This window comes from Oncorhynchus gorbuscha, linkage group LG25, assembly GCF_021184085.1.
Source record: "Oncorhynchus gorbuscha isolate QuinsamMale2020 ecotype Even-year linkage group LG25, OgorEven_v1.0, whole genome shotgun sequence".
Taxonomy (NCBI): domain Eukaryota; kingdom Metazoa; phylum Chordata; class Actinopteri; order Salmoniformes; family Salmonidae; genus Oncorhynchus; species Oncorhynchus gorbuscha.
Genome location: NC_060197.1, coordinates 7,781,624 through 7,793,458, shown reverse-complemented (window position 1 = coordinate 7,793,458; position 11,835 = coordinate 7,781,624). Strand labels below are relative to the sequence as shown.

Here is an 11,835-nt window from a genome sequence, read left to right as displayed (position 1 = left end):
ACAAAAGCCAGAGAGGTCATGCCACCAGCGTTCACCAGCGATACCATTGAGGTATAAAAAACGAGTGAGACCAGTCACTGGTTACGGTTATTTAGTCGTGTCACTGGAGACCACTGTCGGGCAACAGAACGCATTGCGCATTTGCTGAGTGATAGAGAGTGTGTAGGTGGTGGCGGCTACACGAGAGCAAGTGAACGAAGTGTCTCGTGCACAACAACGGGTCATTATCCCTGAATTAAGATTTAGCTGGGGATACATTGACCCCCATATCGAATTGGATATGTCGGTTCGCACGCGGACAGGATTTTACCGTCAGGAGGTAAACAAAACGGCATGGGAGGTTCCAGAGCGATACCGCGAGCTAAAGCAGGTGGGGACTGGCGCCTATGGGACAGTATGGTGAGTTTTATACGAGTTTAATCCACAAACATGGGTAGGCTACTCTTCGTAAATGTCGAATTTGGAGTTTGGCAATACAAACCAAGCCACAACAAGACGTGACTCGTTCCAAAAATAAGCATCGCTTTTTTTAGGAACTGTTCATCTCATTCATTCTTCATGTGGTTATATCAAAAGGAAGTTTTGTGCAGTGACGCGCTCGATTGTGTCCGAATTAAGTCATCAACAAACATCGGTGCTATTTGATGAATAGTGAAGACTTAACTGTTATATTATGCGGTTTATGTTTAATTCCCAAGCATAGCTTAAACGGCAGGGACTTTTGGGTTTTGTGAAGTCGGGAAAAGCATAACAAAGAACCCCCATTGGCCTCATTGTCTGTTGGATTTTAGTGAGCAAGAGAATATTTAGATGTGCATCGGCCTACAAGGCTACATCTGTTCTGGGTCTTTGCGCAATGTTTCTTGGGATATGCCTACCAAATGTTTCTACTTGAATTCCAGAAATACCCAAGAGTTTCGTAGTAGGCCTAACCACTAGATTATAAAACGTGATATTTGGAAGTGAATTATTTTAAAGAAATAATTAATCAAGCATTTAATAAAACATACGAGTTTGGTCCTTCTTCACTAGGCTACCACCAATGGCCTACATTGCTAAAATGTCTTCTTCCCTGTACCTACCTGTCTTGCTGCAGCTCCGCCCAGGACCGCAGGACTGGGGTGAGGGTGGCCATCAAGAAGCTCCACAGACCCTTCCAGTCAAAGCTCTTCGCCAAGAGGGCCTACAGAGAGCTCCGGCTCCTCAAGCACATGAAGCACGAAAATGTGAGGGCCTTTCCTCGAATACGCACCTCGTGGTTAATGAACATAAATAGAAAATGTGTCTGTTTCACGCTGCTAATTAGGCCGTGTCTAAAAATGAAATGGCACAACTCTACAGTACTGCATTTAAAATGCACTTTTAACCACAGCAAACTGTTAAAATCCTTATGGCCTAGGCTGCGTGCAGAGAGCAGTGACAGTTTATTTTTTTGCACACAGTGAGACAAACACAGCTGTTCCTTATGATTGGCAATTAGTCAGTAGCAGGGTAGTCAGAAATATCACATTGTAATTGTCACATCACAACCCATAATACGAAACAGAAACGCATCATATCAAGATTATAGAGCTGTTCGTTTGAAGCAGGCACAGGTTCTGAGTCGTGATTTGAGAAGTTGAGGCGGCAGGTAGCCTAGTGGGTAGAGGTTGGGCCAGTAACTGAAAGGTTGCTGGATTCAATCCCCAAGGTAAAAATCTGTTGTTCTGCCCCTGAACAAGGCAATTAACCCATTGTTCCCCCATAGGCTGTCATTGTAAATAATAATTTGTTCTTAACTGACTTGCTTAGTTAAATAAAAAGAGATCTATTTTTTTTAAACACGTACACGTTGTAGCTCTCCTGGGCCAGGGTTTTACTTGGTGACCTCTGCTTTCAGCGGTCTACTGGGTATACAGGGAGGAGGTCGAGATTAATAAGGGTACACAAGGAAAGTCTGAGAAGGAAGCCAATCCATGTTGTGGAAAAATTGCCTCATAGCAAACATCTACTTTAGTCAGTGGGTCACACTAGAATGACAGAGAGACACCCCATATCACAAGTGTGTGTGTGTGTAACTTCAAGTGGTAATCATTTCCTGATGATGTAATTGAGATACATGATGCGCACAAAATTCTCCAGTTAATCTAAAATTGAGCTATTCTATGTATTTTCTGTTATTCTTGGATTGGCTTGGATTAGGTGATTGGGCTGCTGGATGTGTTCACTTCTGAGATCTCATTGGACAGGTTTCATGACTTGTAAGTACCTCTTTGTCCAATACCCTTCCTGTTCATATATTGAATGTTTTTGTTCATCGTAAAGTATTTTTTTCCCTTTCCCCCTGTCATTCTCAGTTACCTGGTAATGCCATTCATGGGTACTGATCTGGGGAAACTGATGAAGATGGAGAGATTGTCACAGGACAGGGTGCAATTCCTTGTCTATCAAATCCTGAAAGGACTCAAGGTTAGAGTTGCATACCTACACATGCACACACCAAAAAGATATACTTAGAAATGCGAATTTTATCGCCAACATTCAAATATGATACAAAGTTAAGGCAGTTTATACAGAAGGTTTAAATGTTTCCCAGAATATACTTGAATACCAACCTCTTTTTCTAATTTTATGACTTTCTCTTTTCATGGACTTTCGTTTCTCCCCACAGTATATCCACTCTGCAGGGATCATCCACAGGGTGTGTAACCCTTGACCTTTCAACTATGTGCATTGGGGTTGGGGCCCTTGCTTTTTTTCACGCCCAGTGCTATTCATGCCATTTTCCATCTCATAAGCTCTTTGTGTGTATGCTTGCGTGTGTTTGCGTCAATCTGGCAGCATGATAATGTAATTTTCCTAAATACCAACAGGATCTCAAACCTGGAAATTTGTCTGTCAACGAAGACTGTGAGCTGAAGGTACTACATATACGTATTGCTACCAGACCTGTGATAAGCACTGTGCTCTCCCTGTTCAGTCTCACTCTCTCTCGATTGAACTGAAAATCACTTTATTGCAATGGAGGCTGCTGCGGGGGAGACAGCTCATACTAATGGCTGGAACGGAGCAAATAGAATGGCAAACACCTGGAAACCGTGGATTTGATACCATTCTAGTATTCCGCTCATGCCATTACCACGAGCCCGTCATCCCAAATTAAGGTGCCGCCAACCTGTGCTTTATTGTCATGAAAGGGACAATCCAATGTAGCCAAAGCAATTCTCTCTCTGTCTGTCTCAGATCCTTGACTTCGGGCTGGCTCGGCAGACGGACACAGAGATGACGGGGTACGTCGTCACTCGCTGGTACAGAGCCCCCGAGGTAATCCTCAATTGGATGCACTATACCCAGACTGGTGAGTCTCTCTCATACACTTATTCGTGGCTGCCTTCTTTGTCCACATGATGGCAGTACTTTCTAATGTCAAAAACAGTGTTGTTGCCATGATTAATCATGCTATTGTATACAGAAAATATCCTAAAGTATGAGATCTTATGGAGATCTATCTCTTTGTACAATTTGTGTACAATATCTTTGTAACTGAACTCACTGGTATGGTAGCAGTTTGGTAGCAATGTGTTACCGAAAGACCATTCAATCCTATGGCAATCCTATATATGTCTGTCCTCCTCGATCATCAGTGGATATCTGGTCGGTGGGCTGCATCATGGCGGAGATGCTGCTGGGGAAGCCGCTGTTCAAAGGAAATGACCGTATCCTTTTTCAGTGTTTACTACTCTCTGTCTTCACCCCACACACCTACTGCAGAGAGAGAGACACTAGTCTTCGTACTTATAATGATCCTGCCAGGCAAGTCAGCGGGTGCATTAGTCGTAATTATCGACTAGTCAGACTAGTTCTGTAAGCTTATTATGGCTAAGCATATATAGTATGAGCACCATGTGAATGTGACTTCCTGTACCACATGAGCTATGACACTTGACCCCTGGGTGAGCACAGACCTGGACCAACTGAAAGAGATCATGAAGATTACTGGTACACCCACTGCAGACTTTGTTACGAAGCTACAAAGCCAAGATGTAAGTCATGTGGGCACTCAAAATACAGTTGAAGTCGGAAGTTTACATACACCTTAGCCAAATACATTTACACTCAGTTTTTCACAATTCCTGACATTTAATCCTAGTAAAAAATACCCTGTCTTATGTCAGTTGGGAATACCACTTTATTTTAAGAATATGAAATGTCAGTATAATAGTAGAGAGAATGATTTATTTCAGATTTGATTTCTTTCATCACATTTCCAGTGTGTCAGAAGTTTATATACACTCAATTAGTATTTGGTAGCATTGCCTTAAATTGCTTATCTTGGGTCAAACGTTTCAGGTAGCCTTCCACAAGCTTCCCACAATAAGTTGGGTGAATTTTGGCCCATTCCTCCTGACAGCTGGTGTAACTGTCAGGTTTGCAGGCCTCCTTGCTAGCACACGCTTTTTCAGTTCTGCCCACAAATTTTCTATGGGATTGAGGTCGGGGCTTTGTGATGACCACTCCAATATCTTGACTTTGTTGTCCTTAAGCCATTTTGCCACAACTTTGGAAGTATACTTGGACTTATTGTCCATTTGCGACCAAGCTTTAACTGATGTCTTGAGATGTTACTTCAACATATCCACATCATTTTCCATCCTCATGATGCCATCTATGATGTCAAGCAAAGAGGCACTGAGTTTGAAGGTAGGCCTTGAAATACATCCACAGGTGCACCTCCAATTGACTGAAATTATGTCAATTAGCCGATCACTTCGCTTCTAAAGCAATAACATAATTTTCTGGAATTTTCCACCTGACCGTGCTGCTGCTCCAGTTTCAACTGTTCTGCCTTATTATTATTCGATCATGCTGGTCATTTATGAACATTTGAACATCTTGGCCATGTTCTGTTATAATCTCCACCCGGCACAGCGAGAAGACGACTGGCCACCCCACATAGCCTGGTTCCTCTCTAGGTTTCTTCCTAGGTTTTGGCCTTTCTATGGAGTTTTTCCTAGCCACCGTGCTTCTACACCTGCATTGCTTGCTGTTTGGGGTTTAAGGCTGGGTTTCTGTACAGCACTTTGAGATATCAGCTGATGTACGAAGGGCTATATAAATACATTTGATTTGTTTAAAGGCACAGTCAACTTAGTGTATATAAACTTCTGACCCACTGGAATTGTGATACAGTGAAATAATCTGTCTGGAAACAATTGTTGGAAAAATGACTTGTCATAAACAAAGTAGATGTCCTAAACGACTTGCCAAAACTATAGTTTGTTAACAAGAAATTTGTGAAGTGGTTTAAAAAGGAGTTTTAATGACTCCAACCTAAGTGTATATAAACGGCCGACTTCAACTGTACATTCAGATGGTACACATTCAAAGCAAACACAGCCTACTGGCGTACATACCAACAGAATACCATATATACTCCCATGTAAATCTGCTCCTCTTCCAACAGGCCAAAAACTACATACGGAGCCTTCCCAAAGTACCAAAGAAAGATTTGCACTTTATTTTTTCCAAAGCTAGCTCAGACGGTGAGCTGACAGTCTATTACTAAAGGATCATAAACGGGGGTTTACAAAACAGCTACTGTTTCTAACTATTGTCAGGAGTGTCCTTCTGACCATAACACCACGAAAGACAATGTGTTCCTCTGTGTGTGGCAGCGGTGTGTGTGCTGGAGCGCATGCTGTTGCTGGACCCTGAGAGGCGGGTGAGTGCGTCGGAGGCACTGGCCATGCCCTTTTTCAGCGAGTTCAGAGAACCAGAGGAGGAGACTGAGGCCCAGTCCTACGATCACTCCATGGACAACACAGACCTGCCCCTGGAACAGTGGAAACGTGAGAGATGGATGGATGGATGGATGGATGGATGGATGGATGGATGGAGGGAGGGATGGATGGATGGATGGATGGAGGGAGGGAGGGAGGGAGGGAGGGAGCTGAAGAAAGAGATGGAGCACAGGGAGGGAGGAGGAAGAGATAGGGGGGGTGTAGGGGGAGCTTGGGAGCAGGAAGGGAGAGAGAGAGATACGGGCAGAGGAAAAAGGGGCAGAGATGGAGGATGGTGTGGCAGGTAGCCTAGACGTTAAGACCGTTGGGCATGTAACTGAAAGGTTGCTGCTATGAATCCCCAAGCTGGCAAGTTAGGAAATGATGCAATTCTGCCCTTGTGCAAGGCAACAACTGCTCCCTGGGTGCCAATGACATGGAAGTCGATTAAGGCAGCCCCCTGCAACGCTCTAATTAAGGCGGGTTGGGTTAAATGGAGAAGACGCATTTCGGTTGAATGCATTCAGTTGTGCAACTGACTAGGTATCCCTTTCCCTAGGAAGAGGATTTAAGGGAAAGCATTCCTTTTCTCATTCCACATGATAAATGGAGAGAAAGATGACAAGGAAGAGATGAGGGAGGTGGATGTGTGAGAACACATTTAGCTTGAAAGAAAGAAAGAAAGAAAGAAAGAAAGAAAGAAAGAAAGAAAGAAAGAAAGAAAGAAAGAAAGAGGAAGAAAAAGCTATAGAGTCTACAGAGTGACTAATTAGTAATGTATTGTGATAATATCTCCTACAGGTCACACATTCACAGAGATCCTGTCCTTCAGGCCTGCAGCAACAGAGACCAAGGACCCCAAAGAGACATCACTCTGAGAGTACACCCATACCTGTCAATGATTATTGTATTGTACAGATGTAATGCGAATGCAATGTACAGAATGTAGTTTATTGATTATAAAAAGATTTTCTGCCAAATAAACATTTTTAAAGATATTGTCAATCTTGTGTAATTGTGGAACTACTGTAACAGCCTCCTACTGGCCCTCCAACACCACTTCCAGCTGCATCTGGTCACCCATCCAGGGAGTGACCAGGACCAACCCTGCTTAGTTTCAGAAGCAAGCAAGCAGTGGTATGCAGGGTGGTATGCTGCTGGCTATAAATGATGAAACAGCATGATCATTACACAAATGCACCTTGTGCTTAGGACAATAAAAGGCCATTTTAAAATGTACAGTTTTGTCACACAACACAATGCCACAGATGTCTCAAGTTTTGAGGGAGAGTGCAATTGGCATGCTGACTGCAGGAATGTCTGCCAGAGCTGTTGCCAGATAATGTTATGCTAATTTCTCTACCATAAGCCACTTCCAACGTCGTTTTAGAGAATTTAGCAGTACGTCCAACCAGCCTCACAACTGCAGACCACATGTAACCACGTCAGCCCTGGACCTCCACATCCGGCTTCTTCACCTGCCAGATAGTTTGAGACCAGCCACCCAGACAGCTGATGAAACTGCGGCGTATTTCTGTCTGTAATAAAGCCCTTTTGTGCGGCAAAACCAATTCTGATTCGCTTCGCCCCCGCCCAATGATGTGAAATTCATAGATTAGGGTCTAATGGATTTATTTCAATTGGCTGATTTCCTTATATGAATTGTAACTCAGTAAAAATGTTGAAATTGTTGCATGTTGCGTTTATACGTTTGTTCAGTATAACATAAATTGACTGCAATATTTTTAGACTGCAATACATCTGATCAAACCCTGAGATTACCCATGAATGTGGCCTAACCACCAGCAAGGACAGAGATCTTGTCTGTCTATAAATGGAGCATCAACCTTGCTGATTTTCGTTTTGGCCCCTCACAAGCCTCTGAGAAGCCATAAAGAGAGTCAACGTCTTTATCCTGCTTCTTGCTGGTGTGTTGGTCAACGGAAAAGGTATGCTTTATGTGATGTGTGAGTTTGAGGATTAAAGCCTGAGCATATATGTAGCAGAGTAACTCAAAATGTGGACTTAATATTTAAAAAAGGAGGTGCTGATTACTCCAGTAATCAATTCAGTTTTTATTGTGCCCTTGTTTGTGTGTTGCAGACCTCTGCTGGCAGAACAGCTAATTGCCCCTTAGGACAATCCATCTCTTGCATAGTGAGGTGATTCCTTGCAGTCCTTACAACCAATCTTCTGCAAAACCTCATCTTTTTACATCTGACGTCTGCACTGACTCACAAGCACAGATTTCCAAATCAAAGTGGGTTTTTAGCTGCTGCAGTGCTGAGTTAACCCTCACCCAAACCCTGTCAAGCTGTTGAATATCAGCAGTTGATTCACATTTTAAGAAATTAAACTCTGGTTTAAGTCTGTATTTTGGATTTAGGTCATTGCAATTGAATTCCGGACGAAATTTGTTGGGTGGCAATAAAACCTTCAACCTGCGTACATGTTTATTTTCGTATGAATTGAACTATTCATTTGTGCATTGTATTGTATTTATTCAGTTTTAGTGAGCATCACAACAAACATGAAGACCGTCTCTGGGACTTTGGGTGCAAAGCCACGTTGGACTCCGCAACTAACTGCTTCACATCTTCCCACCTAAATGACTTCGACAAACCTTTCATCTACAGTACCAATGCCCAAGCCACCAGGTCATCACAGGGATGAACAGCTATCATGAGAACAAGCATGAGAACAGAAGGTGAGATAAAGCCATTGCTTTTGAAGGTTACATTCCCTTTCTCTGTCAATGGCAGCTGAGCTGTAGGAGAGTCCTGGGTTGGTGTTATTACATGGGTTGGTGTTATTACATGGGTTGGTGTTATTACATGGGTTGGTGTTATTACATGGGTTGGTGTTATTACATGGGTTGGTTGAAAAAGTGTTCATAACTCAACATGTGATTTGATTTGTATATTGAAATCTATGACCTCATCATAGATGTTTGTTTTTTTATGTACACAAACACCTACATGTGCCTTAATGGTGCACTTTAGCGGTTTGCAATACAAAAAAATGTAATTGAAAAAATTGAAATTGTAATGCAGAACATAAACATGATTAAAAAGAGAACAGATCATTAAATATCTTCATATGTTGTTCATCCATGTCAGCATCACTAAACATCCAGATTGGGATATTTCTTTGGTTTGGGGGTATTCCTTTTCTGTTTTGGCTATGCACAATATGGACGGAGTAGCTTCAAGATGTTGCTACTGGTTCGTTCCACCAATTCAGTGCCTTTTGAGAAGTGTAATAAACATTTGATTTCACTTCATTTGTACATACTGTCATGAAGAGCACGTGTTCAACTCCATAAAAAACTAGTTTTCCCATTCCAAGAGGTTCCATTTTTAAAAATGACTAAAGTAAGGGCTTGTTAAATGCCAAATAAAGTAACAGGGCTGATCATTTCTTCTTAAATCAGCCATAGATTCCCTTGTGACAGGGGGAATGGAAGCTTTTAGTTTGCAACAGGGAGTGAAATTTGAATGCAGGCTTCACAAAAAAATATGAATTGTTAAAACATTCTAGCCTGTCTATCTTTAGGTAACAGGGTCGATGTGTTATTCTCGACCCACTCAGTTTTCCACTCAGTTTTCCACTCAGTTTTCTACTCAGTTTTCCACCACAAAACACCAGAAAGGGGCCAAAAAGAGTAGAGCCAGCTCACCTGCTTTTACTCCATGATTTGACTATTAGATGTTCAATGTTTCTTTTGAAAAATAAAAGTTCTGTTCACGTAACAGGGTTGACCTTAAAATGAGGCACAGATGTAAAAATCACTAATCACATGAAATAAATAGTAATCTTCAGGAAATGACTTTGTCAAATCAAACAAAAATAACCAGGGCTTTACAATGATGTTGACACTTGGAGACATTCGGGGATTAAATGGTATGAAATGACACAGAAGGGACCCAGGGTTGACGGAGGAACTGTTTTTGTGGAACAGTCCTAATATAATGTGAATTGCAAGGTCAATACAAAACATCTATCATAATTCAAACCTAATTTTCACCATTGTACAGATGGAAGTTCACCTGCTGAGGAGCCAGCAACTTCTGTACTGATTCCTGCCAGTGGACCAACTACGTAAACTGGTTTGATGAGGCCTTCACTTTTAATGTCCCACCAAATTCCTACCTCATTGCAGTTGAAAGCTTCCATGAAAACAAGCACGAGTGAGTATGATTATTCATTTGGTATTGTAGGCTAATGTAGCAGATTCCAAGTATATCGGCAAAGGATGAATTGATAACGAAACTAACAAGAACAAAATGCCAGTTTGTCTTGTGTACTTTCAGAGATCTTCGCTGGAAATACCAATACTGGACCAAAAGGTCATGCTGAATCTATAACTGATTCTACCTACAATCAGATTATTTTATCCGTTGTTGCCTTTTGATAATCTTGAAAGAAATTCATGATTAAAGATACTTGCATCTAATTATTGTGTTTCATTTCACTGCACTAACATTTAAATGACTGATTATGCTTGTTTCTGGTCAAGATATAAACTCTATACAGTACTGTAATGGAGGGCAAATGGTTCTCAGACAATAATTACTAAAACATTGGGTCACACTTTATTTGGATAGTCCCCTATAGAGGATCTATAGCGGCTCAAACCATCAACAGACTATCAACTGCAAGTCCAACAGTACTTAGGCTTACTGACATTGAGGGAGAGGTTGTTGTCCCGGCACCACACTGCCAGGTTTCTGACCTTCTCCGTGTAGTCTGTCTCGTTGTTGCCGGTGATCAGGCCTACAACCGTTGTGTTGTCAGCAAACTTAATGATGGTGTTGGAGACGTGCGTGGCAACGCAGTCGCGAGTGAACAGGGAGCACATGAGGGGAATAAGCACACACCCCTGCGGGGTCCCTGTGTTGAAGGTCAGCATGGCAGCGGTGACATTGCCTACCCTCACCAACTGGGGTCAGCCCATCACGAAGTTGAGGATCCAGCAGCAGAGGGAGGTGTTCAGTCCCAGGGTCCTAAGCATAGTGAGTTTGGATGGGACAATGGTGTTGAACGCTGAGATGTAGTCAATGAACAGCATTCTCATATAGCTATTCCTCTTATCTAGATGGGTGAGGGCTGTGTGGAGTTCAATTGACATTGCGTCGTCTGTGGCCCTATTGGGGCGGTATGCAAATTAGAGTGGGTCTAGGGTATGTGGGATGATGGAGTTGATGTGTGCCATATTCAACGTTTCAAAGCGCTTCATGATTACAGATGTGAGTGCTAAAGTGCGGTAGTCATTGTGGCATGAAGCCTTAGATTTCTTGGGAACAGGAATGATGGTAGTCATTTTAAGGATTACAGATTGGGACAAGGAGAGGTTGAAAATGACTGTGAATATGCCTGCGAGCTGATCTGCGCATGTTCTGGGAACGCACCCTGGAATATCGCTCAAGGGCACATTCTAGCAGCTTCTATCTGAGCGATTCTCCGCATGATACTAAAGCCAGCCGATGAGTATGTTAAACAGCCGTTTTAATCCAAACTGGAATGATTGGTTTGTTAAGACACAAACAATATAGCTCTGTGATATTTAACAAATAATGTTTATCTTAAGGAATGTAATTTATTGACCACTAGATATACAGTTGATGTCGGAAGTTTACATACACCTTAGCCAAATACATTTAAACACAGTTTTTCACAATTCCTAACATTTAATCCTAGTAAAAATTCCCTGTTTTTGTCATGCAGGTGAAAGAGGACCCAAAAGCGACTTAACAGAAACAGAGTTTATTAAAGTCCAAAACTGAATAACAGAAATCCTCTAGACTTGTAGAGGGGAAACAACTGGAGAAGCGGCCACAGACTGCAGGTCGCTTCGGGTAGGCGCAGGCCGTAGTCGACTGAGACACCTGCTCACACGCAGCATCTGATAAAGGCACAAAACACGACAGGACAGGGTGATACACAATCACGGCAAAAACACGACAGGACAGGGCGAAACGCAATCACGGCATGGTGAATACAATACAAGGAACCGACGGGACAGGAACGGATCACAAAGGAATAAATAGGGACTCTAATCAGGGGAAAGGATCGG

At 42.4% G+C, this 11,835-nt stretch overlaps 1 protein-coding gene across 2 annotated transcripts; it reads left to right on the top strand.

Moving 5' to 3' along the window:
* On the top strand, positions 1 to 6,757 carry LOC124013993 (mitogen-activated protein kinase 12-like). Of its 2 annotated transcripts, XM_046328620.1 has the most exons (12): positions 1 to 399; positions 1,097 to 1,226; positions 2,182 to 2,240; positions 2,337 to 2,448; positions 2,651 to 2,680; positions 2,853 to 2,900; positions 3,223 to 3,337; positions 3,624 to 3,695; positions 3,943 to 4,022; positions 5,444 to 5,522; positions 5,655 to 5,828; positions 6,561 to 6,757. In XM_046328620.1, the coding sequence occupies exons 1-12, from the start codon at positions 281 to 283 to the stop codon at positions 6,635 to 6,637; spliced, it is 1,095 nt and encodes a 364-aa protein (XP_046184576.1). In that variant the 5' UTR covers positions 1 to 280; the 3' UTR covers positions 6,638 to 6,757. The 2 variants fall into 2 exon arrangements, with proteins under 2 accessions (XP_046184576.1, XP_046184577.1); XM_046328621.1 differs by lacking the exon at positions 2,651 to 2,680 and having other exon boundaries at positions 13 to 399.
* Positions 6,758 to 11,835: the final 5,078 nt, after the last annotated feature.